This window comes from Heloderma suspectum, chromosome 4 (genome assembly GCF_057233095.1).
Source record: "Heloderma suspectum isolate Gila_16-S chromosome 4, 16-S_ref, whole genome shotgun sequence".
In the NCBI taxonomy this organism is placed as follows: Eukaryota; Metazoa; Chordata; class Lepidosauria; order Squamata; family Helodermatidae; genus Heloderma; species Heloderma suspectum.
Window position 1 is genome coordinate 84,369,363 of NC_139461.1, and position 26,623 is coordinate 84,395,985.

At 43.0% G+C, this 26,623-nt stretch overlaps 1 protein-coding gene across 5 annotated transcripts in view; it reads left to right on the forward strand.

The window, feature by feature from the left end:
• The window catches only part of PTPRM (protein tyrosine phosphatase receptor type M), a 616,517-nt gene that overhangs the window by 390,334 nt on the left and 199,560 nt on the right, over positions 1–26,623 (forward strand). For all 5 annotated transcript variants that reach the window (XM_084849822.1, XM_084849823.1, XM_084849824.1 and 2 more), the window contains exons 12-13: positions 6,760–7,033; positions 8,058–8,094. In XM_084849822.1, coding sequence (XP_084705948.1) covers positions 6,760–7,033; positions 8,058–8,094 — 311 coding nt within the window. The remainder of the gene's footprint in view (positions 1–6,759; positions 7,034–8,057; positions 8,095–26,623) is intronic.

Here is a 26,623-nt window from a genome sequence, read left to right on the forward strand (position 1 = left end):
TTGAAGCTCCCCGGGGTCTGCCACAATCAAGATACCATATAAATAAACAAGGATTTTCCCTCCCTGAGGAGGTAAATAATTGGTCTCATGCTCATTGTAAATGCCCTTCTAGCAAAGTGCAGGAAAAAAATGCCTTCACCTTCCACTGAAGATACACTCTCCTTTATAGGAAAACCATGGGGATTTCCTGTCTGTGTGCATAGGAATGCTAAGAAAAGGCTTTGCTTGGATCTCTTTTTTGGCAGAAAATCTCTTTTGTAAACATTGACTTTTAAATCTTCGAAAATATTCATGTGAAACAGTTGGGCAGTCGCAAAGAAGCTTAAGGGTTTCACTGGGGGGGGGGAGATGTCATCTCTCCACTTTCCCTCCCCCTGGACTGGGACTGTGAAAATTAATCTTATCCAAGCTACTTGAGAGTTTGTATTGAGCATTTATCTCTTGAGGCTGAAATTAAGCCATCTTTTATTTCCTCCCCTCTAAGGCTACATGGACATTTCCTCCTTGGTTTATTTGTGGAGCCTATCTGTGGTAAACTAGAGGAAAAATAATATTTTGGCCTGCTTGCCTTGTTTGGCCTGCTTTGGAGATTTATAGTCCCCTGAGTTTGGATGAAGAGGACCAGCTTAATTCCAGTTGCTGGTGAATACCTAACAGAAAGAGCAAAGAAAGGAGCTGCAAGCAGGTGTTTTTAAAGAGTGCAAATCTTACTTTGCAAAGATACTTCTTGCACCAGAATCAACATGTAAGAAATTATGCATATTGAAGCCTTAGCAAGTAGCAACTATGGAGTCTTCCCAATTCTTTCCATATAGAATGTAAGATCTGGATTGTATGTTCTCCAGTAGAGGAATTTAGAATGAACAAAGACAAAATGTCTTCACATTTCTCCCTGGTCAACACAGCAACCTAAACAACCCAACCTTTAACAATTATAAAGGGGAAACTGAGGAAAAACAATAAGGTTATGGTAACTTATCTGCTAATAGCAGCATGGGTTTTACTAGTAAAGGCTCACAGGAATTTGGTTATGCAAATGTGGGATATTATGCTAACAAAGAAACCTGTTGGAATTGTTGCTTCCCAAACATACTTCTATCAACTAAGATTTTCAGAAAGCACTGGATTTTCTTTATACTGTTCTGGAACCAGTATAGACTAAGAGAACCCATACCTCAACGTGTGCTAAATATGATTTTATAGAAGGGAATTTGAGCAGACTACATTTAAAATCTGAATATTTTGATCCTCAATAAGATATGGAGCAGGGGGAGATTTTTATTTTTATTTTATGTTAATCTTTGTTAAACCATTGAATTTGGCCCAGTCCATGTCTGGGCCTGATTCAAAGCGCTGGTATTAACATTCAGAGCCCTAAATAGCTTGGAGCCAGGTCACCTGAAGGATCACTTCCTGCCATATGTATCTGCCTGGACCCCAAGATTATCTTCAGGGGTTCTTCTCCAGGAGCCCCTGCCAAAGGAAGTGAAGCAGGTGGCTACCAGGAAGAGGGCCTTTTCTGCTGTGGCACCCCAACTGTGGAATGAGTTCCTTAGAGAGATTCGCCTGGCATCTACGTTGTTCTCTTTCAGGTGCCAGGTGAGTAGTCGATCTCTCGCCTTCAAGGCTGCAATGCTTAGAAAAGGAAATTTAAAAATGCTTAGAATGAGCAGCTGCAGTAATAAAATTAATTACAACATTTGGACACAAAAAGGGCAAAGTACACAATCCATCAGGAAATGGTGCTTCTCAGTCCCCCTGAAAGTAATGATAGTGCAAGGTCACCATTGCAGCGATCCCATTAATTTCAGCAGAGCTATATAAGTGAATGGCCCACTGCATTGTGCCCCAAGGATCTTATAGTATGTTAAAGATGGTTTCTTGTGGCATGAACTTTTGTAGGCAAGAGCCTACTTCATTAGATTCGTGAACTAGAAAGAAGTGGTGTTGCTATTTGTACAATGGAATGGATAAAAGCAAAAAAATCAAATAAACAAGGTGAGACCAAAACATAGCAGCAATGCAAAGGTCACGTCCCTGTTTATGAAGCATGAGATATGAAAATACGTATGATCTTTGTCTGCTAATTGTAAAACACATATAATTTTCCAAAATAAATACTTTTGTTGCGCTTATATTAATCAGTTACGTTGGCACATCCTAGTTTAGTATGGGTTTTCTTTCATATTTTAGCTGGAATGCAAAGGGAAGGCTAAAAAAGGCATAAGGCAACTTTAATAATTGGAAAATATGATTAACACACTGGAGGAATATAGAGATCTGGTTCAGTGATTGCTGATTTTATCAAGCTTGAACCTAAAGATACCTTTCTGGCCAGAGCTATATATAAGCATTTCCAAAAGTGAGATTTAAAGAGAGGTTTTAGATTATGACTGTAATTCAAATAGTTTTATAAAATTCATTAGTAAGATGATCTCATTTATACAAATTTAAAACATATAATTCATAAAATACTGTCAGTTTACCATTGACCCAGGTGCTTATAATGTGTTAATTTACATTGGGGAGACAGTCCTGTGTGGAAATAGGGCAGTAGACAGGATTTAGCCATTTTTCATTACCACTTGGACTTTGATAAAGGGGAATAGAAAAGAGCTTTGTGACCTTTCAGTGCTTAAATTATTAAGGAGCAAATAGATCTGAGGTCTAGTTGCTCGCAAATCTAATTTGTCTTTTAGAGTAAAGATGAAAAGATATTTTGGATTTGAAATTGCTCTAGTCAACTTGGTTCTTTCTTTTAGGTGTCTCAGGATGCATCCAGGTATTTAGCCTGCAGTGTACATGATGGAGTATTGCATGTAGGATAACCAGACTGAACTGATCAGAATAAAACTAGACTTGAACACAAATTTTACTTCTAAAATTTCAGACAGTCATTATAAATGGATGTTGCCTATGTGATTAAAATCAGGCTTCAATCAGGTCATGAAAATAACCCATGCACAGGAGTTTATAGCTTGTTGTTTCTGTTATTCAGAATTGTGCATATTATTTTATTCCCTTGGTTACTAAATCAGTATCTACAGGTTTTACCCAGAAGCTGTTTGGGGCAGGGAGTTTGTTGGAGACAAGCACTATGGCCTTCTCTATATTGTAAAATGGAAAGAAGCTGCAACTATGCCAGAGTAAAACTATTTTACTCTGGGGATCAGCTGAGAAGTATAACAGGCAAAGATTAACAGGGCAGTCATGTGCTCCATTTACACTGGGGTGGGGGGACACTCATATTGCTGCAAAGTTGGCACAACTTTCCCCATATCCTATACACTTCCAGTACCCAAGCTGAGGAGGAAAATATGCCACTACAAAAATACAAAATGGAGCAATGCCACCAGTCACATCCCAGTGGCTGTTACAGCCCATGTCACCCCCCACAACTCATATAATATCACCACAGCACCCCATGCTGTATGAGCTACTGTGGCACAGGCATTAATCAGCCACAGGGAGTCCCCAAGACTCTGCCAGAAGAGTTTGAATTGCCTTATACCACCCACACCTGAACACGCACTGCTCATTAGAACCCCTTTGACTGCACAACACAAAGGGAAGAAGTAGAGAGCACAGCTCTCAAATAGCTCTGGGGGAGGGGCCTGCCAAGAAAGGGGCCTCCATGGGACCAGAGCTCAAGACCCACTGAGGGAGGAAATGGGAGGACCAAAGCCCCACTCGTGCATTGCATGCCTGATTAGAAACAGTCATGTCAAAGGCAAAACAGAAGCAGTTCCCAGGACACTGCAAACTCCACTGACGCTGCTTTGGGCCAGTCCGCCAAGCTGGAGACAGCAGGCACAGACAACCTCAGGCATTTGTCATGCCCCTGCCTGAGGACTGAATCACATATGCCAGGACCACATGGGCTTCAAAAGATGCCCTAGCCTGGTGGAACAGGTCACGTTTGACATGCAGGAAGTCCCAGGTTCAAATCCAGGAGCATAGGAAAGGCTCCTACATGGCCAGCCAGCTCTTTTGGCCCACCATCTCTCTTGTAATCCATATGACTACCCGTCATGCTTTTTTACCTCACAAGCAAGCCCCCCTGGTTGGTGTCCATTCCTCCTGTCCCCATCATTGACTGCCTCATATACCTTGCAGCAGAACCCAGCCCAGTTAGAGGCTATCTTCCTTGAACTCTCCTGAGCCTGCTTGACCTGAGAGGGGAGAGGTTGCTCTCCCCTATCAACAAGGTCCCTGCTCCACTCCATCCTAGGCCTCATCAGCCTAGGTGAGACTGACACAGGAACATGAGAAAGAAATCTGTCCTCTAAATCCTAGCAACAAAGGAACAACATATGCGGTGAAGTAATATCCTTTACTGAACAGCATTAAGGGTGGAGTGACTTTTTAAAGTATCACAACATGTGTGGGTTGCAAGCCGGTCATCCTAGCACAGCGTCTGTATCTTCGACTGTTGCTTGACAGCAGAGCAGTGGTGTCTCTCATGATTTAATCTCTGTGCTATGGATGCCTTCGCCCGTTGCATAATTGTCTATCACAAAACTTGCAAGAGTGTAGGAGCATCTCTAGAATATGTCGCCCCATGGAGGAATAGTTGGAAGCGCTCTGGTCACTGCTGCTTCTCATGCAGTGGGTGTCCCTTATGGTCTGCACAGAACTGGGTATGGAGAAGGTCCTGCTGTCCTCCTCACTGTGGGAGAAGATACCAAGAGAGAGTATTGATCAGCAGGTGTGGCGCATGGTCCCAGTAGGGTTTTTTGAGAACATGATGGCAAGAATGAGTGGTGCCACCTGAGCGATCTGCTAGTACTCTTGCTTCAGCTTCTCCCCACAGTATTGTGAGGAGACTGTAGTGACTGGACCAATGATCTCCTTTCCCCTGTAGGGAGATGCTTTGGACCTATGTGTGTGTGCAGTGACAGTTTGTTCTGTTCCATCTGTCCATCCATCTGTGATTCCACAAGACAAAAGTACTTGGGAGTGTTTGGGCAGTAGAAGTAGTAGGAGTGGCTGGTCTTTCCTAACAGAGCGCTTGCTTGTCTGCATGTGCATGTGCGTCTCCTTCTGTCCCCTGTGTGGTATGAACCTTCTCTGTTACTAAGATCGGCAGGAGAATACTAGAACCCTCTCCCTTTGGAGTTGCAATTGGTCCCCACACTTTCTGCGTTCAGGAAGGGGGTCAAGATGCATCTTTTCTAGTTGGCTTTTAAACTTGTTAGCATGGTTTGAAAACAATAAAATTGTTTTTATTGTTTTATTATGTTTTTATCTGGTTACTGTTTATGTTATTTTTAAAAATTGTACACTGCCTTGGCTGGTTTCAGAAAGGCAGTATAGAAATACCTTTAAGTAAGTAAATAATAGTAAATAATTCTACACACACACTTACACGGTCCTCTCCTCTCCACAAGGAATCTTAAATTTGAAAACATCCACACTTGCAAAAGTGTATTTCTACACTGTCTGTGTCAGTGTGTAGCACTCTAGCGTGTACACGTTACAATGACTTGTACACATCACAATGGAGAACTCATCATGAAGATGCTGATCCTCATGGCAGTTGGATCACTTACCCCAGACCAAAGTTATCGTGTCAAAGTAGGTGTTAGATCTAATGGGAGGCCTTTGATATGGTAACTTAGAAGTTTTTCATGTGCAAGAATGTTTGTTTTCAAGGCAACAATTTCCCATGTGAAAAATGAGGTAGTAAAGGCACTGTGTGCACACAGGGCAAATTAGTTATGTCTTGCATGTTTGTAATTCAGAATGTGCAGCAAGAGTTTACTGTTCTGAAAGTGCTTTTTCTTAAGTGATAGATTCTCTCCAGTAAGCTGCTTTTCAGTTAATAGTATCATAATCTTCGTCAGACATAGCTGTTACCACCACGACATCCACAAAATTTGTTTTTAACATTGGAGCATTGCAGCAGTTTTAAGTTGTGTCAGAATAGACTTCTGTATCAATATGTGAATAGCTAACAAATGTGGATACAAATTTAGATCTTCAGTATTCTCCCATGATTGCAGAACTCTGTTTGCAGGGGGAAAGCAAGGTACTTTTATTGCTGAAATCTTAATTGTTTCAATCGTTCAAATGCTTTCATGAGCAAAACATGTGAAGTTCCCTCTCCTCTATTCCTTTGAACATCTGGTATATTATTACAGCTGAGCAAACTTTTTATAAGCTACAATACACAATTTTCTTTCCATGTTAGCAATTAATAACTTTTTTTAAAAAAAGCTTAAAATGTTGCCTCTAATTTACTTACTTTGGCTCTCAGAAACTGGCTGTATTGCTAGACAACTAACAATCCACAGCCAAACTTTGTTAAAGGTTATGGATTGATTAAAATGCTGAAGGGATCCATAAACAATCATAGGCTCAGTCACTGACAAGTAACAGAGCAATAGTGGGGAGGGAGGGAGGGAGGTGTGAAGTTGTGGATCATCCACCACTTGCAGAACTCTGCTGGTTACTCTTTTTTTTCCCCATGCATATATGTGAGTATCCATATTTCTATCCATTTTATCTATGACATGTTCTTAAAGTATGATGGTGGATATTATTCTCCTTATGTATTTTTAAGAAGGGTCGTGCATTTTAAACACCTAGATCTTGAATATTAACTCTTTTTCACTCTGCCCCTTGCTTTCAAGCTTAATGTACTTGGTCATAAATACTGGGTTATGTAATTTCAAAATGGGTTTGTTCCAGGTGCTTTAAATTAATCCAGCATGTTTTTCTCCTTCCTTGTTCCTCCACCCCCCTCCCATTTGTTAGTGTCTACCAAATAGTCGTTGAGGAGGAGCGGCCCCGCAGAACCAAGAAAACAACTGAAATCTTGAAATGCTATCCGGTGCCAATTCACTTCCAGAACGCTTCACTTTTGAACTCCCAGTATTATTTTGCAGCAGAGTTTCCAGCCAACAGTATTCAAGCTGCTCAGCCGTTTACTATTGGTGACAACAAAACCTACAGTGGCTTCTGGAATACCCCTCTTCTCCCTCATAAAAGTTATAGTATTTATTTTCAAGCTGCCAGCAGAGCCAATGGGGTAAGTCTTAGGACTATAGTTTAAAGCAACATCCATGTGCATTGTCTAATTTTGGTGCCAAAAAGACAATGGAAAAATAAATTACTTTTTTCTTTTCTTTGCACAGTTACATAGTGGCCAATTGTTATTAGGGGAAAGGGGAGGCAGGAGGCAGGAATTACACATTTCCATCAGTGGAGAAGAGCCTAAGCAAACATTCCTTAAAATTACTGTCATTCTGTCGTCTTCTCAATCTCACTGTTCCCATTAAATGATTTTTGCTTTTAAAGATTTTGCCAATCTGTCTGCTTGGCTTGTTTACATTACAATAGTTTACATCAGCTTGAACACCGATTTTCTCTCTTGATTGCCCTGACCTAGACATATGCCTTTTGTTTTCTCTCTCTCAGCTAGTATAAAGAGACATAAGTTGAACTGAGTCAAAGTAGAAAGTATGTAAAAGGTCCTTCCTTTGCAGATCACATTTTATCCAGCTGATTCTAGAACTGTTTTCCATTTTCTGGGCGGATCTACCCAGAGCCCTTCAACTCCTGATAAGCTTTGGCTGTCTCCCTTGACAGCAGGGAAATGTTTTCTGCCAAATACCATAATGGCCCCTCTTTTACAGTGCACTGACAGTGCAGAAATGTGAAACACCATTGATTTTTGTTTCCTTTCTTACATTGTCTAGCATGTTGCTCAGAACGATGTAGCTGATTGTAAAGAAAAGAAAATATCCCAAGGTCAATGTGTTGTTAAAGAGGGGGGGGAAAGTACACGTATCATGTCTAATAACATCTGATTCATCTTCTAGGTTAATGTAAAGTGAAGTATTGATGTTACGTGTCCAAGTCCATTTCCCTTTAGTTATCCATAGCAGGGAAATGAATTGAACTAGTGAAGGAGACTTTAAGCATGAGAACAAACGAGTAAAGTTCATGCTTTTCTTAGATCTTAGCAACAGCTTTAAGGAGAAGCAAATGCATTTTTTTCTTGCTGTAGATGCAAACCAGTCAATGACCTTTTCTTTCTTTATCTAACATAGGAAACAAAAATTGACTGCGTCAGAGTGGCCACAAAAGGTATGCTTCAGTTGTGTCTTTCTTCTCAGCCTTAAATCTGTTGACCTTTCTACAGGAATATTTCCATTGTTACATAGAAATGTAACAATGGAAATATTGTTATGTAAGGATGGGATGTGCTAGGCTGTAGAATATCAGTAGTAGCACATACGCTCTCAGCTTGTACATTTAAATGGTGAAAGACCAGTTTCTGCTTCTAAAGTTACAATATTTTAATTGTTTTGTTAAAGTTTTTAATAATTCAGGTGAGTTTTCACATTAATGATCCGTATACTTATTGGGGCCCCTGGACATCTAGATAACAATTAGTTGTCCAGGAACCACAATAATAACAGTAAGCAATGGGTGTAATCTGTTACTCTCATTGCTCATTCTAGGTTTGGAAGAGGTTTTGCTTGAGTTTCCTCTCTGAGAAGGACAGCTAGTATTTGGAGTATGAGATTCCTAGTGATCTGATGACCACCATTTGCGGGTTGTGGCTTTGTGATACAAGTTCGGGGCTATTATAAAACATTGGTTCAGAATTTTCATGCAAAACTTGATAGTCCTTCTGGCCACATAAATGAGATATACCACTTCTGCAGTGGTTTATTGTAGTAATTGATTCAAGGTGAATTAAAAATAACAACACAAAAGTATGGCTTTCTAAGACTTTCGAACTATCATTGGCTTAGACCTAAGAAACCACCTCCTTCTCTGTGTTCCATCACAACTTGTATGGTCAGCTTGCATCATTTGCAATATGAACAACAAAGCTATGTGCAACAGGGAAACATTCTTGGTTATTGCTTCCTGATTTTGGAATTCTCTTCATTTTGGGTTTTCAACAACGCCCAAGCCTGATCATCTTCCGTAGCAATGTAAATCTGCCCTCCTTGATTTTTTTGACCAATTGTGAAACAAGGCTTCTTTTTTTAATTCACTGTATACTCCTTAGGGAAAAGTTCTTGGCGTAACTAATATACAGATCTATTACCAATTAGTTTCTTAAAAGAAGCTGAGAACCTTTGGCAGAAAGTTCACTCCCCCCTCATTACAAAACATAAATTGAAATAATTTTTGTAAATTAAAGCCCTGTGCAGGCTTTAATTTATACTTACAAACCTCTCAAAATTGAGAACCCTGATAAAGCAGAGTGCCCAATCATGGGAGCTTTGTAAGCATGTTCACCAAAATGTGCTTCCAAGCTCCTTTTCAGATCTTCGTGTCAAACGCATGAAGATCTATGACATATCCAGGGGTGTGGGGACCCTTGGGGTGGGGAGTGCATGCTTGCCCATTCCCCTCCCCCTATTCATGTGGCAGGTATAGGGCTTAAGTCTTCAAGGAGACTCTGCACTCTTTTGACAGCCAAAAGGCTGATATCACAACATTGGAAGGATAAATACTCACGTCCTATAATGCAGTGTATTGAGGACCTAACAATGCTTTCAACATTTGAATGAGTGGTATATAGATGTCAGTTGTGATGAATACTTATATGGATATTTGGTCTGCTTTTGTTGAAGTTTATGTATACATCTTAGAAAGCTGTATTTGCGCTCTCTCTCTCTCTCTCTCTCTCTCTCTCACACACACACACACACACACACACACATATATTTACAGACACACATACATTTCATTTGCAGTACATGTATTGAAACTGATATAGTCAAATCTATGTAGCTACAATTTTCTATTTTCTTTTGGTCTTTATATGTTTTTGTTTTGTCTTCAAAGAGGCTACAGTCCTGACAGCTTCTTTAGACAAAAGACTTGTAGAGGTATAGTAGGGCTTACTGAACTTTTCTGATAGCAGTTTCCTGAAGTGAATTGCAAGCCATTTTTGTAACTCCCCAATTTTCAAAACTGGCTTGTCAGGTACTATCAAGGGACTGCTCTTAGGAAAAAAGGAAGTAAAAAAAAGCCCCGCTTAGCAGTTCGAACTATCAACCCAGTGATCTGGATTGCAGCCAGAGTAATTTCCCTAAATCCCCATCAGCATTTCTCAGACTGCTTTGCTGACACAAGCACTAACTTTGTCCATTTAATCTTGTATCATATAATATGCCCTTGTTGGCATGATTACATTGTTCTTATTCATTTTTAAGAATATAGGTGATTATTTAATTATTATTTAATTAAATATTATTTTACTTTTTATTATTCCTTAAACAATGATATAATAAACATCGTATGGCCTACATGTTGGTAGTTGTTTAACATAAAGGGCTACATTCACCTCTAAAGTTTACTTAACAGACACTAATTATGTCTTTTCAATCCATATAGCATTCCTAGCCACGTGGAATTTTGTTTATCTTTAGGTTTGAGCAATAAAATAAAGAGGAAGAATTTGTCCAATTCACTATAAATAGGTAGACTGATTTCTTAAATCACTTGGCAATCTGTGTTCTAATAGCGCAATCCTAAGCTCCCAGTTTGGAGGGTTATGACCCAGCACCACCCTAGAAAATGTTAACACATCCAACAGTCTCTTGGGTTGATGCAGAAGGGACTGAGCTCAAAAAGGAGATGCATGCAGTAAGGCGCCACGAATAAAACCGGCCTCATAAATAGGCTGTGAAAATAGCAGCCCCCATAACCACTCATGACCTGAGCCAAATCCCAGACCCACAGCCTGCCCACAGCTCCAAGTAGCCATCCGGTGACTGGGAAGTCGCCAATACATGCACACACAAACAAACATACACGTATGCCTCCTGTCAAAGGGGGAAATGGCTCTACTCCTGTAAAGACACACATGCACGCTCGCACGCACACACGCACACACACAGGTCCAGTCAGTGTGTGCATAGTTGCATAGATGTTGTGACAAGGTGCTGCCTATCCCACAGTGTTTTCAAACCCAACTATAATTTAGTCACAGGGTAGGAGAAGGGTGCAGCCCCATGCCATGAGTATTGAGCACTAAGTGACGATGCTTAGGTGCTCACCTTATGTTTTCTCTGGTATGCTCCACAGGTGCCACAGATGTGGGTGTATGGTGTTTGCTAGTGGTAGCAGATGGATTCCTCCCATTGGCTGTCAATCAGAGTGTTTTGGGCTAATGGAACTACAGCATGGGGGAAGCTTGTTTCAGCCTCCACCTTGCCCAGTGCCTTTCCTCAGACATCAGACAAGTGCTAGAACCTGTCCTGCCCCCGCCCTGTGCACACACCCCTGGGGATTGCCCTGCACAGGGCCTTGGATCACTTGGCCCCTCCCACATGGGATGCTTCTCTCCCTGACTTCAGCTACTATGCTCCGCCTCCCTCATCCCTGTGTACCTATTGGACTTGTGCTGTGTGAGCTCCATTGGTGGGTGATAGTGGGTGGCTCCGCATGTATGCTTTCTCCCTCCAGTATGTTTCCCAGAAAATTCTCCTATGCAAATTCAGCTAATTTGCATAGGGTCATTTGCATCAAAAATCAGTTTGCATTAGAGAATTTTAGTTTGCATTGAAAAATCAATATAGAGAGATTTAGTTTAGTTTATTAAATTCACTAGTTCAGTCTTCCCTAACCAGGTGCCCTCCAGATGTATTGGACTACAACTCCGAGCATCCTTCAGTCAGCATGGAGGGCACCAGGTTGGGGAAGTCTGTACTAATTAATTTTAGCAACCCAAGGAACTGTGCATGATACGCTGAGAACCACTCATCTGTGCTTCTTAGTTTCATTTCACACTGAGATATAGATGTATTTCACTGGCATACACGTATTGTCTCACATGCGTGCTAGAGGTAACCACCTGAAAAACATTAATTACAACTTTGAAACTGCCAAACTTACCTAATATTGTATTTGCAATGGGCATCTAATCATAGTGACTAATGAATTTATGAAAAGGGACATTTTCTGTGGAAAAATAAACGTCGTGGTCTCCCTCCCATTTGGGCCAGCACGCCACTCCCAGTAACTGGGTTTGCCCAGATCCCCACCCCTAGGGATGTGTCATGCAGAGCAGCATCCTTGATGGAGGCTTTATTGAACTGCGGGGCTGGTGGTGTTTCTGAATGCTTATGTGTGGAATTTGGCCATGTTTCCCCCGTTGGGGCTTCGTGGCTCTGTTTGTTGGTGGGGTTGTTTGGTGGGCCACCAGTTGTTTGGTGGATGCAGAGATGTTTTTGTTCTGCTCCACCCACATTACTTTTGCCCGCTGCAGGCGTTTGCCATGGTTGCCGGTCCATGTGTGCTGATGGGGGCTCTCGTGCTCCCTGCTTGCAGTTTCCCTGGAGAAGCATCACGGCGTGCCTGAACAGTGCCGGACAATGCACTTCAGACCTGTGGAGACGCATCATTGGCTCAGCTGGGGCTACAGTCCCTGCCCGCTCAGCTGGGTGGGCTGTCCTTTGGGGAGAGCTTAAGATTACTCAGGCGTAGACGTGCACGTTTGGCTAAAGGGGGCTGTACAGCATCACGGCAGGGCTACTTGGGGACGACACCCCTGGGGCCACCTGTCAGTTTACCTTGGTTCAGGCCAATACCCTCTACCCCATTTACCTGGGAGTGAACTGCATTGAATGGGACTTACCTCTGAGTAGACACACATTGAATTGTGTCATTACTCTCCCTTCTTGGTCTTGGGGAAGGCGTTTGGGACTCCCTTTGCCCTGTCAGCATAAAGGGAACCTCCACTCGGCATCGGCATTCACATTTAATTTGGAGTCAGGGTCATCAACCCCAGTGGGTCCTACTTCCAAGGAGACTTTCTGCCGCGTGCCCTGTGCTCTGGTGAGTGTGTCTCCTTGCTCTGAGTGGGCGTGTCTGGCACCCCGCATCCTCAGTGTTTGCTTTCCCTCTTCCCAACTGAGAACTCACCTGAATGTCTGAAGGGCTTTTCTCTGGGCACTGTTAGGTGTCTGCTGCTTGCTGCTTGCTATGTTCATCTGCTCAGGTGTCTTGCAGGTGGGCCAGTGGTGCCCGCGTGTGTTGGTGGGCAGCAGCAAAGTCCTCCCCTATAGCAGCAGAAAGGACAGCTGAGCACTGTGGGTACAAAAGTCCCACTGCCAGGGAACGGAGGGGCATAGCCCTGCACCCCACACCTTGTTGTCTGATTGGTGGGCTCCTTGAGCTTTGTTTTTATGGTGTGCTTGTGCTTTGTGACTTGGGTGGTGGTGTATGCGTGGGGCTGCTTTGTGTTTGGTGGGAGAGTTCTGGGGGATTCATTGGGAGTCTTGCCGTGGCATAGGCATGTCGAGGGTCAGTTTGAAGTGGGAGCATGGTATTTTCTCAGCATGTCGCCATTGACTTACATGGATTTGGAGTTGTGTAGACGGTTCCCCATGAGCATCTAACTTTGGAGCCATGTACAGGGTGTGTCCTTCAGCTGATGCTGCTCATGACACTTAGTAATTTGGGCAATGCCCCAGCCCTAGCATGCCTCTTTTTTGGCCCCTCTGCACTCAGACAGTGGACAGCATAGGTTGGAGGCACAGTACTGCACTTTCCTACCACCTCTCAGATGCCATTTGAGACCCATAGCACTGTTAATACATAAAAGTTATCCTGCCATTTGTTGCACTGTTTGATTACATGAACTTTTTATTGCTTCTTTTGCTTAGAAAAAAGAGGACATTTTCTGCAATGAAGTAGCTACCATAGCAACAGATGACTTCAAAGTAGCATCTTAGGGGAAGGGAAAGAAAGAAATTCAGTTTTTATTTAAACATATGCCAATTCATTTTATGTTGTGAAAGAATATTTTTGAGTACTTCGTAGAATCTCTGAAAAGTCTGTAGTATTCTCAGAGAGACACCTTGTGAGAAACTGGAAACAAGAGTGCTCCATGCTGCATATTACGATGAAAAACATTCAAAACATTCTGGGGAATCTTCTGCAAATGATTATTGTTAAAAAATATTGCCTTTATGAAATTATGTATGAGATATATTGATTTACCTAACTGCTAAAAATCTAAATAATATATATCATATGTACTTATGTGCCATATCACTTTAAATAAGACAGAGTTATTCTACCCTTTAGAAGAAGAGACAGGGACGTTCATTGATTGAAGTTGGTGTACTTAAAGCAGAACCTTGCCACTAATTCTATCAAAAGAGGGACAGGGAAAGACAAAGCCTTAAAAGGCTGTCAAGGTCCTGCTTTGGTCAGAAGCACTGAAATCAAAGCTGTAGCTTAGGAAGAGGTAAATCCGATGCTGTAAAGAACAATATTGTTTAGGAACCTGGAATGTCAGATCAATGAATCAAGGTAAGCTGGAGGTGGTCAAACATGAGATGGCAAGATTGAACATCGACATCTTGGGAATCAGCGAACTAAAATGGACAGGCATGGGCGAATTTAATTCAGGTGACCATCATATCTACTATTGTGGGCAAGAATCCCTTAGAAGAAATGGAGTAGCACTTATCGTCAACAAAAGGGTGGGAAAAGCAGTACTGGGGTACAATCTTAAAAATGGTAGAATGATCTCAGTACGAATCCAAGGCAAACCATTCAACATCACAGTAATTCAAGTCTATGCCCCAACCACTGAGGCCGAAGAAGCTGAGGTTGATCGGTTCTATGAAGACCTACAACACCTTCTAGAACTAACACCCAAAAAAGATGTCCTCTTCATCATAGGGGATTGGAATGCTAAAGTAGGAAGTCAAGAAATCACCGGGATAACAGGCAGGCATGGCCTTGGTGTACCAAATGAAGCAGGACAAAAGCTAATAGAGTTTTGCCAAGAGAACATGCTGATCATAGCAAACACTCTTTTCCAACAGCATAAGAGGCGACTCTACACATGGACGTCACCAGATGGTCAATATCGAAATCAGATTGATTATGTCCTTTGCAGCCAAAGATGGAGAAGCTCCATACAGTCAGTAAAAACAAGACCTGGAGCTGACTGTGGCTCAGATCATGAGCTGCTTCTTGCAAAATTTCGGCTTCAATTGAAGAACGTCGGGAAAACCACTAAACCGTTCAGGTATGACCTCAGTCATATCCCTTCTGAATATACAGTGGAGGTGAGGAATAGATTTCAGGGATTAGACCTGATAGACAGAGTGCCTGAGGAACTATGGACGGAGGTCCGTAACATTGTTCAGGAGGCAGCAACAAAATCCGTCCCAAAGAAAAAGAAATGCAAGAAAGCCAAGTGGCTGTCTGATGAGGCTTTACAAGTAGCTGAGGAAAGAAGGTAAGCGAAAAGCAAGGGAGAAAGGGGAAGATATACCCAACTGAATGCAGAGTTCCAGAGAATAGCAAGGAGAGACAAGAAGGCCTTCTTAAATGAACAATGCAAAGAAATCGAGGAAAACAACAGAATGGGAAAGACTAGAGATCTCTTCAAGAAAATTGGAGATCTCAAGGGAACGTTTTGTGCAAAGACGGGCATGATCAAGGACAAAGAAGGCAGGGACCTAACAGAAGCAGATGAGATTAAGAAGAGGTGGCAAGAATACACAGAAGAACTATACAGGAAAGATCTGAATGTCCCTGATAGCCATGATAGTGCGGTCACTGAACTTGAGCCGGACATCCTCAAGAGTGAAGTCAAGTGGGCCTTAGGAAGCATTAGTAACAACAAAGCTAGCGGAGATGACAGTATTCCAGCCGAGCTATTTAAAATCCTAAAAGATGATGCTGTGAAAGTGCTGCATTCAATATGCCAACAAATCTGGAACACTCAACAGTGGCCACAAGACTGGAAAAGGTCAGTTTACATTCCAATTCCAAAGAAGGGCAACGCCAAAGAGGGTTCAAACTACCGCACCACTGCGCTCATTTCACATGCCAGCAAGGTGATGCTCAAAATCCTACAAGCTAGGCTTCAGCAGTATGCGAACCGAGAACTACCGGAAGTACAAGCTGGGTTTAGAAGAGGCAGAGGAACTAGAGATCAAATCGCCAACATTCGCTGCATCATGGAGAAAGCAAGAGAATTCCAGAAAAACGTCTATTTCTGCTTCATTGACTACGCTAAAGCCTTTGATTGTGTGGATCACAACAAACTGTGGCAAATTCTGAAAGTGATGGGAGTACCAGACCACCTTACCCGTCTCCTGAGAAACCTGTACGAGGTTTCAAGAAGCAACAGTAAGAACCAGACATGGAACAACCAATTGGTTCAAAATTGGGAAAGGAGTACGACAAGGCTGCATATTGTCACCCTGCTTATTTAACTTATATGCAGAGTACATCATGAGAAATGCCGGGTTGGATGAATCAGAGGTCGGAATTAAGATTGCCGGGAGAATTATCAACAACCTCCGATATGCAGATGATACCACCCTAATGGCAGAAAGCGAAGAGGATCTAAAGAGCCTCTTGTTGAGGGTGAAAGAGGAGAGTGCAAAAGCTGGTTTGAAACTCAACATTAAAAAAACTAAGATCATGTCATCTGGCCCTATCACTTCCTGGCATATAGAAGGGGAAGAAATGGAAGCAGTGACAGATTTTACTTTCTTGGGCTCCAAGATCACCGCAGACGGTGACTGTAGCCATGAAATTAAAAGATGCTTGCTCCTTGGGAGGAAAGCTATGGCAAACCTAGACAGCATAGTAAGAAGCAGAGACATCACCTTGCCGACAAAGGTCCGTCTAATCAAAGCTATGGTTTTCCCAGTAGTAATGTATGGCTGTGAGAGCTGGACTATAAGGAAGGCTGAGCGCCGAAGAATTGATGCTTTCGAACTGTGGTGCTGGAGAAGACTCTTACGAGTCCCCTGGACTGCAAGGAGGTCAAATCAGTCCATCCTAAAGGAAATCAACCCTGAGTGCTCATTGGAAGGACAGATAATGAAGCTGAAGCTCCAATATTTTGGCCACCTAATGCGAAGAGAAAACTCCCTGGAAAAGACCCTGATGCTGGGAAAGACTGAAGGCAAAAGGAGAAGGGGACGGCAGAGGATGAGATGGCTAGATAGCATCACGGATGCAATGAATATGAACTTGAGCACGCTCCGGGAGAGAGCGCAGGACAGGAAGGCCTGGCGTGCTATGGTCCATGGGGTCACGAAGACTCGGACACGACTGAACGACTGAACAACAACAACAACAACAAAATCTAAATTAATGTCTCCGAAACTAGAATTCAAAGAACAAGTGGAGGTTTCTAGATAAGTAAACCGTGGAATTCACTGCTAGGTCTTGTAAGGCAAGTAACAAATGTTACAAAGTTTCAGAACAGCAGCTGGTCTGCATGAGAAGCCAGTTATATTAGTATACTGTGTACGAGGGCAGTATCCAAGCACGCTGCTCCGCAAGCGGGACCCGCTGCTGATCCATTCCGCAAACCGTGACCACCTCTTGTGCAACAGGGATTTAGCGCTTCCTTGAGGAAGACCCAAAATGCAGAAATGCTCGTTTTTGAATTGGGACAAGTTACTGGACCTCCCTTATGCGAGCTCTGGCAACCTGCCTTGTTCCAGAAACGAGTGTTTCCACTCATTCCTGGTTCCTGGAGGAAGTGTTAAATCCCTGTTGTGCAAGCAGTAGGCACCACTTGAGGAATGGAATTGGGGGGGGCACTTGCACAATGGCCTACTTAGATACTACCCTGAGCCCCCTTCCCCGTATAGTGTTGTGAGTCATTAAGGAAGCAATCCTATGGGGATAGACGGCCACCTCCGAACTCAGAGGTGACTGCCTATCCAATGAAGGGCAGGAGGAGCACAGATCATCTCTTCCACACTCCAGCCGCCATACATTCATGGCTAGACGGCCGATTTTGGCTGTCTAGCTGCAGGACGTCGGAGCACGGGGTGGGGAGGCTGGACAACACATAGGAAGTGTCTTACCGGCACTTCCAAACTCCCTGCCGTGCCCCCGGGAACACCCCCTTTTGCCCCACTCTGCTCTACCCTTCTGAGTGCAGGGACGATCCACTCTGCCTACAAGGCGGCTAGGGAGGGGGTGGGGAGGCAGTTCTCCAGGAACTGACCAATCCTATGGTCGTCCAGCCACTGTCTAGCGGCCATAGGATTGTGCTGTAATTGTTGTTCCCCTGTGTGCGTGAAGAATCAAGAAGTCTTGAGTTCAAGTATCATTTAAATGTTATATAAATGTAAGAATCAGAAGTGTTACAGAATGTAATATTACAGTTTTAAGTGGGGAACAGTGAGGTGTTAAAAGATTATCTCTAACTGGAGGCTGTTACTTCATATTCCAAGGCCTGCTAACTGTCAGTAAAGTTGCTACAGTTGTCAAAGAAAACTGTTCGTGGTTCACAGTTAATCCTGTCAGTTTATATATTGCACAGGAGAATAAAAAAGGTCAAGTTTTGCTAGCCCAGTTAGTAAACACTTCCTTGACTGTCATTGGCTCATAAGTGTAGGCCAATGGGCTGGCAGATACAGTGGTGGTTGAGGGTAATTGGTCAGAGGGTATTGACTGAAAGACTGTATAGGGGTTATCGCAACACTGTCAGGAGTGAGTGGAAACAGTTCAGCCATTGTAGTTAATTCAGACAGAGAAGATCCTGAGGAAAAGGAAAGCAGCAACACAGCCTAGGTAAGAGGCTGAAGAAGAAAAGTAGCTGGAATTACTAGCAAGGAGAGGAAGACTCCAGAGGTAGTTCTCCAGGAAAGTTTCAGGCCAGATTGACAGTTGTCCTTAAGAAGCAAGAAGACTTTGGAGGAGATAACTAAGGGACTTCTTATTTGCTGTGTCCTGATCAAGTCCCTGACCAGTGCAAGACTTCAGGGGAAGCCGAAGCAAGCCTGCCTGCAAAACCATTCATCTCAAAAAGCTGGGAGTCTATCATGAGAGTCAACTGAGAAACTTGGTTCAACCCTATATTCTTCTAGTGTGTTCAGTATCACAGAAAAAACTTCAGGTCTTGTCTTCTGAGTAGGGATGGGCAAGATTTCATTTCAGGTTTTATGAGAATTTACCAAAATCTGCAAATTTCATATTCTGGACAGAAAGAACTTGAAGTTTTAAAAAACTGAATATGGGAGAAATGGAAACAGAGATTTGTCCATCCAGGCCCTGGGCTTTGAATGCTTAGCTTTTATTAGTCTGGGTTTGCATCTCTGTGTATTCAACCGAGTTCTGGTGCTGAGTTCAGGTTGACACCACTTTTTCTTTTCCTGACCTTAAACACCTATATGGCAGGCAGGTACAGCATGGTTTTCTCCATGCTGAGAATAGCTGTATCTACTGAATTTGTCCAGTGCAGATGGGTGAGAATTTTGTTTCAGTTTGTTTTCTACAAGAAATATTCAGGATGGAAAGAAAATGAGATTTAAAAACTATGAATGCTGAAGAAAGCGAAACTGACAGATTCATCTATCTGTACCTCTGAGTCAGTTTTGGAGAGGTTACTGGGGTGGAGGTAGGGACAGGACAATTAGAACTGGACTTTAATTAGGGAAGTGAACTTAGATAAAGTTGCAATAGTTTCCTTAAAGAACAGTACAGCACCAATTTTTGTAAGGAACTAGTTGAGTTGACTGATTATACTTAGTCTTATATATTATTAAATTTCATTATACATAAAAATGAAATAAATATATATACATAAACATATATATGATTAAATAAATATAAATATATTTGTTTTAAATTTTAAGTATATCTCCACGTTGGTTCATCTCATACCTATAGCCTATAATCCTAGTACAGTATAATTGAAAGTATACTAAGGAAATAAGATTGTGTTATAAGTTTAATGGTGGCAGCAGAAATGTAAAGTCTTGACTACTGTAATGCACTCTGTGTAGGGCTACCTTTGAAGACAGTTCAGAAGCTTCAGCTGGTGCAGAATGCAGGCACCCAGATATATGACACCAATACCCTGCCAGCCACCATGGAGTTGTAGGACTTTTTTCTTTCTGAACATGAATAGGATTGCACCCTAAAGCCCCAGAATCAAGAGACAATTCACCAATTAAGGTTTCTGCACACATACTCTAGTATCAGTTTGCTTTCTGGTTTGCAACTGACTCAAAGTTCAGAGAGATGTTTATTATGTAAAGCAGCACAACGGCAATGATGATAATTAAAGTGAGTCAACAATTAGAAACTATTTATTTAAATGTGTAAATAATTTTCTCTTTAGAGCCAGTAATTTCAGTACTTGTGCTCCACAATTGTCTCCCTTCATACTTGTCTGCTGAGGCAGTCAGTCACACAACAAGGACAAGGAAGCAAGCAAACAACCAAAAAGCAAAGAAACCCTTTTAAGATATTATGAAGGATAGAGGCCTTTGTGACCAGAAATCTCACCGCTCTGTGTGAGTGCACACCTGTAAACCTCTATTGTAATTGTACAGTGAATTCTAATTTGCACAGTCTGAACAATCTGGCCACTAAAACATTGTATGTTCAGCAGCGTCCCAGGTGTAAAGAACACTCAGACATATAATTTCCAGGGCAATTGAGGTCTATACTAAGGACTTGGGCAGCCTGGGAAAACTAAATTTTGCGGGGTCCCTAGTGCCTCAGTGCTACTGTTGCAGCATTCAAATCTCCAGGGAAGGAGGCTTCACCAAAAGGTCTCCAGCAATACCTTCCCAGCCTCACTTCCAGATATGTGGGAACGGGGGCAGCAGAAAGCAGGCTTGGGAGCTTGTGGGATGAGGGAAGGCATACAAACTCAGTGATATCAGGAGTATGAGAGTCCACAGTTTGGAACTGGGCTCAGAAAAACAACAACTTGTTTTCCGCTGGTGATGATGACAATAAAATAGCTTGTTTTGCTGAACAAAATTTGATCAAGCCAGTTTTAATTCTACTTTCTGAGGGAGAACTAGGTACTGGATGGATTGATTTTCCAGCCATGTTGCTGGGCCCTCTGTTCATTTGTGACCCCTATAGAAAACAAGAAGTGAAATGCATTTTGGAAGGAAAGGCTTGCTGCCCTAGAGTAGTGGTGGGCCCCAATCCCCCCCCCTTTTCATGGGACCATTTGTTTCTCCGCCTGCAAAGGGGGTGGGGTGTCGATTGTGCTTTGGGGGTTGGGAGAAACGTCTATCAAATGCAGGCAGCGGGGAGGGTAGACATACCTTCCTTTTATACTAAGATGACTCACTAGCTGCCTGCCATAGCCTCCTAAGTTCCTTCTGGCTTGAGTTCCTCTGTTCCGGATTCCCATGGAAAGAACAATAACAAATCCTCTTCCACTTCATCTTACTAAAATAAGCCCACCCCTACCCCTGAAAATTTCATCAAAATTTTCCTGTCCCTCTCCAATTGGAGGAGGTCTTTTCTCCCCTCCCCCTATCAATGTTCAAAAAGAGTTGGAGTGAAAATATCATCCCCACTCGAGTCTAGACTAGACTTCTGGACAAAGCAATCTGGTGGTCCTTGGGAGAGCATCCTTGGGACCATAGGATTTTTAGGAGTCCCCCTCCAAACCTGTAGACACACTTATGACCGTGGGGGGGGGGGACTCTGGGTTCCTGTCCCTCCTTCCGTCCCCCTCACAGCCGCTGCAGAAAGAACCGTGGTGGCCGCTTCCTTTGAGGAAGGAAACTTTGGTGAAAAGGAGGGTTTCCAAAAGGCAAGGAAGGAAGAGAGAAGAGAAGAGGCCAAAAAACACCTCCCTCACTCCTCAGAAACCTTAGAATGTTACCTCTGAATGATACCCTTAAAACATTATCTTCTCACTGTTAATTCGGTCCTATTTAATACCTCCTAGTTAGAAGTATTATAATGTCATAGCATTAATTAGCATAGAATCAAAATTTCAGGGTCCTCTTGCCCATGGGTCAGCATTATAAGTATGGGGTCTTCTTAAACACGAGTCAGGGGTCTTCTTGAATGTCTCCCCAAACCCCTCATTCAGACCATTCTACCATTCCAGATCAAATTAGCCATCTTCGGTTTGAAGTAGCCTCTTTTATTAGCAAAATTATTTAACCCTTTCCATGCCAGTCATTACTGATTTAACAGTTGCTTCATAAAATAGGCAATTCGGAACTCTCTTCTCCCCCCACATACAGTGGCATGCCTCAGCAGAAACTAAAATTGCACCTTTCCTTGCAATTTGCTTGCTTTAATTTACCAGTAAATTGTTGTGGTTGACACCCAGGTGTCTGAAGTACCAATCACCCCACGTCTACAGCCTCAAGCCCATGTTATTGGGAAGGGGAAATTTAAAGGAAGGAAGGTGGGACTCTTAAGAAGGCAAGAGATCTTTAAGGAGTTGCTCAGGGGGTTCAGGTCATAAGGGAAATCCTGACACCATGTCTCAAAGAATTAGGGGTGTACAAACCCCACTTACCAGTCCACTCTGGGGTCCACTGGGGGAGAGGCAATCCGTCCCTCCCCCTGGAAACCTCCCCGGCTGGTTCTGCTCCGTGGCGAGTCTGCAGAGTCTCCGGCCAGGGCCATCCGCAGCCGGACTTCCGTCTGCTGCCGGGCTGCGGCCGCAAATGGCGTCCGGTGTGTGGGGACGCCATTTGCGTCCCTGCCGCTTGCTGTGATGGGCTACGTAAATATTTACGTAGCCCATCACGGCAAAGGGCAGGGACGCAAATGGCGTCCACTGTGCCGGATGCCATTTGCAGCCGCAGCCCGGCAGTGGACAGCTGTGGAATGAAGAGGACAGACCTGGACCGGCCGGCGCCAGGTAGGGTCTGTCCCGACCTTAGTTTGCGGAGTGGCGGGGGGGGGGGAGCAGTCTAAATCCGGCCTCATTGGAGTCCATGGCAGATTTCTTCGCCATCCCTACAAAGAATCCATTTTCCAGTTCTGAAGTGATACGATAACTTTCTATTCTCTTCCTCTCCACCGAACTCAAATTCCATTTTCGAGGTTTATTTCTACATCTTCTCCAACTCCTTTTTTTAGACCACAGGTGTCTGTGTCTATTGTTTTAATCTTGCAAGACTGGAAAATGTTCCATCAGTTGAGGGAGAGAAGGTTTATTATTATAATCCTATTTTAAATCTTGTACCAACAGAACTGTAACAGTTACTAGCATCATAGTGTATTGGAGTTGCATAGAGATATTTCAAAATTTTATGCAGCAGCAGTTTTGAGCTTAATTGTCTGCAGATGGTGGATAATCTCCCTTCCTCACTCATTGCCACATACCTAGCTGCATGCAAGCAGTTGTATGTAAATTTACAAGCCTTCATAGGATCTTTCCTCAATTTCCTGTGGGGGGTTTTCTTTACTCCGTTTCCCAAATGTGGCATGCTGGATCTCACCTTTTAAAAGTTGGTTTATTGCCCCGCCCCACCCCGCCGCCGCCCTTTGAACATAATGTGTATTGTGTGTTCAGGGACAATTATTTATAGAACTGCTGGTGGTGTGGGGAGAAGAATTGCATCATAAATGTAAACAGTAAACCCCTATAACACTGTGTGCATAGTCATGCAAGGCATTACTCACCCCTCCGTGTATACATAAAAGGGACCATGCTTATTATGATCTCATGCTATAAACATTAATCACTCTGAAATGAAATTTAAGGAGGAAGAGGCACCTGCTATCTGTGGGAGTACCCATAAGCAAACTCGTTTTGAGTTTCAAATTTAAGAATGCTTCCCACAGTGACTCCTGTGAGTCACTTCTATAACTAAAAATACTTAAAATGGGCATTGTACCTATGTGACTCTTAAACCAAACCATGAATTTGTTTAACTTTATTTTTTATTGAATTTTTCATAAGTACAAATTATGAATAAACATGAATTAAAATTATGGCAAACCATACCTAGTAATTCGCATTAAAAAAAGAAAAAAATACAAGTAAAAATGAACAGAAGAAAAGCCCAAACACACATAACCTACAACACACATTTAAGAAAACAGGCAACGTTCCAAGTGTTGTATAACTGATAACACTAAGGCATTAAGGTGTGAGACATCAGATTGCTTCTCATTACGCTCAATAAGTGGACATAGTTTGCATAAAAGCCATCACATTTTGTTAATTCTTTAGGTAAACTAATGGGGAAGATTAATTTCTCCATGGTTATTTAATCCCACACTCTGATACCAAGATGAAATGGGGGGAAGTGTGAGGGCTTCCAGTGCTTACGTAACTCTATCCAGTCAGCATTTAAGTGAGATATTGTCAAGTCTTTATGAATTAAATCATCTAGGGCATCTCTGAATAGACTCAACAAAGCAATCTATTCTAATTTCCTGTTTTCTGGTTTTCCCCCATTCTTGACTTCTTAAACTTCCCAAGTTTAGTGATTAACATGTGAATAATTTTCAGCAACCTAGGCTTTTCAAATACTGATTTGCAGGGATCATCCTGTGACTTTAAACCAGGGGTGGGCAACTGGTGGTCCTCCAGATGTTTTGGCCTACAGCTCCCATCAGCCAGCCAATGGTGAGGGATGATGGGAGTTGTAGGCCAAAAGCCTGAAGGGCCACACGTTGCCTGCCCCTTCTTTAAACTGTAGCATGTTAGGGCCAAACTTGACATGATGATGGAGACCAATGGATACATCTCGTTTCTCTAACCTTTAGCAAATATCAGTGTGAGAGATACAATAGAGATTGGGACCACGATGTGTGGTGAGGAGTATTTAGCTCTTTTCCTCCATGCTGTTCCCCTGAAAGTAGCCCTCAAAAGCTGCTACTGGTCCCAATAGGGAAAACACGTGTATTTTTTTTCCTAATGAGGCAAATAGCCACTTTCTCTGTGTGTACGTGTGTGTGACATTTCCATTGAGAACATTTTATTATTTATTTATTTATTTAAAATATTTCTTGGCCGCCTTTCAGGCCAGAAGCCCTCCCAAGTCGGCTTACAACAATAAAATACATAAAAACAAAATATTAAAAGTGATAAAAAAATACAAAAACAATAAAAGCTAACAATAAAACCAACAACACTGATGTCAAAAGCACCATCAGCGATATTAATAGTAGCAACAGCAACAATAGCAGTCATATCAATAGAAGGCCAAGGTAAAATAATATGTTTTCAAGGCCTTCTTAAAAATCTGCAGTGACAGAGCATGGCGGACCTCTGATGGCAGCTTCTTCCAAAGGTGTGGGGCCACTTCAGAGAAGGCCTTCTCACATGTGGTCACCCACCTGGCTGCTTTCACAAGTGGGCAAATGAGAAGGGCCTCTCTTTCTGAACTTAAAGTGTGGCCAGGGTGATATGGGTGAAGGAGGTCCTTCAGGTAACTTGGTCCCAAACCGTTTGACGTTTAAAGGTCAAAACCAGCACTTTGAATTGGGCTTGGAAATGCACTGGTAACCAATGCAGGTGGCACAGTAGAGGCGTTATATGATCAAATCGCCTTGTCTCCACCAATACTTGGGTGGCTGCATTCTGCACAAGGAGGAGTTTCTGAACCATCTTCAAAGGCAGCCCCATGTATAACGCATTACAGTAGTCCAGCGTGGACATGACTAGTGCATGGATAAGTGAGGCAAGGTCCGTCCTCTCCAGATAGGGCCACAATTGGCGTACCAGCGTAAGCTGATAAAAAGCACTCCTGGACACCTCAGCCACCTGGGCTTCCCCAATTAGCTCAGAGTCCAGGGGGACTCCCAGACTGCACACTTGGTCTGTCAGGGGGAGTGCAACCCCATCTAAGACCAGTTGTAAACCTCCATCTGAAGTAATTGGTTTCCCAGCCCACAATACCTCCGTCTTGTCTGGATTAAGTTTCAGCTTGTTCACTCTCATCCATCCCAAAACAGCCTCCAGACACTGGTTCAAGAGTTCCACAGCTTCCCTGGGATGTGCAGATGGAAATGAGAGGTAGAGCTGAGTATAATCCACATACTGAAAACATTTCAACCCAAACCTGATGACTTCCCCCAGCGGTTTCATGTAGATGTTAAAAAGCATGGGGGACAAGATAGAACCTTGCGGCACCCCACAGGCTAATGGCCTGTGGGGTGCTGCATGGTTCCATGGGGTGGAACCAAAGTCCCTCAGCACCACCTTCTGAGACCACACCTCCAGAAAGGACCAGAACCACTTTAAAACTGTGCCTCCCAAGCCAGGTAAACAATCCAGAAGGATACCATGGTCGATGGTATCGAAAGCCGCTGAGAGGTCCGGAAGAACCAACAGGATTGCACTCCCCCCATCCATTCCCCGGCATAAATCATCAACCAGGGCGACCAAGGCTGTTTCCATCCCATAACCAGGCCTGAATCCTGATTGGAATGGATCTAAATAATCAGTTTCATCCCAAACTGCTTGGAGTTTGTGAGGCCACGACACGCTCCAGCACCTTGCCCCAAAATGGCAAATTTGACACAGGGTGGTAATTATCTGGAACCATGGGATCTAAATTTGGTTTCTTCAGCAAGGGCCTCAACACAGCTTCTTTCAAAGCTGCAGGGACCTTGCCTATCCCTCAAGGAGGCATTTACCACCTTCGAGGTCCAGATATCCAGCACAGCTCTGGCAGATTTTACAAGCCAGGATGGGCAAGGATCTAAAGGACAAATAGTAGGCCTCAGTCCTCCAAGCATCCTCAGGTTGCACAAGCTGAAAGGTATCCATAACATGACTAGATGGTGCACCAGCCCCATCCATATCAGACTCTGTCAAAACAGTGACATCCAAGTCAGCATGAATACGAGCAATTTTATCGGCAAAGTGTCTGGCAAATTGTTCACAGCGGGCCTTTGAGGGTTCGAGTAC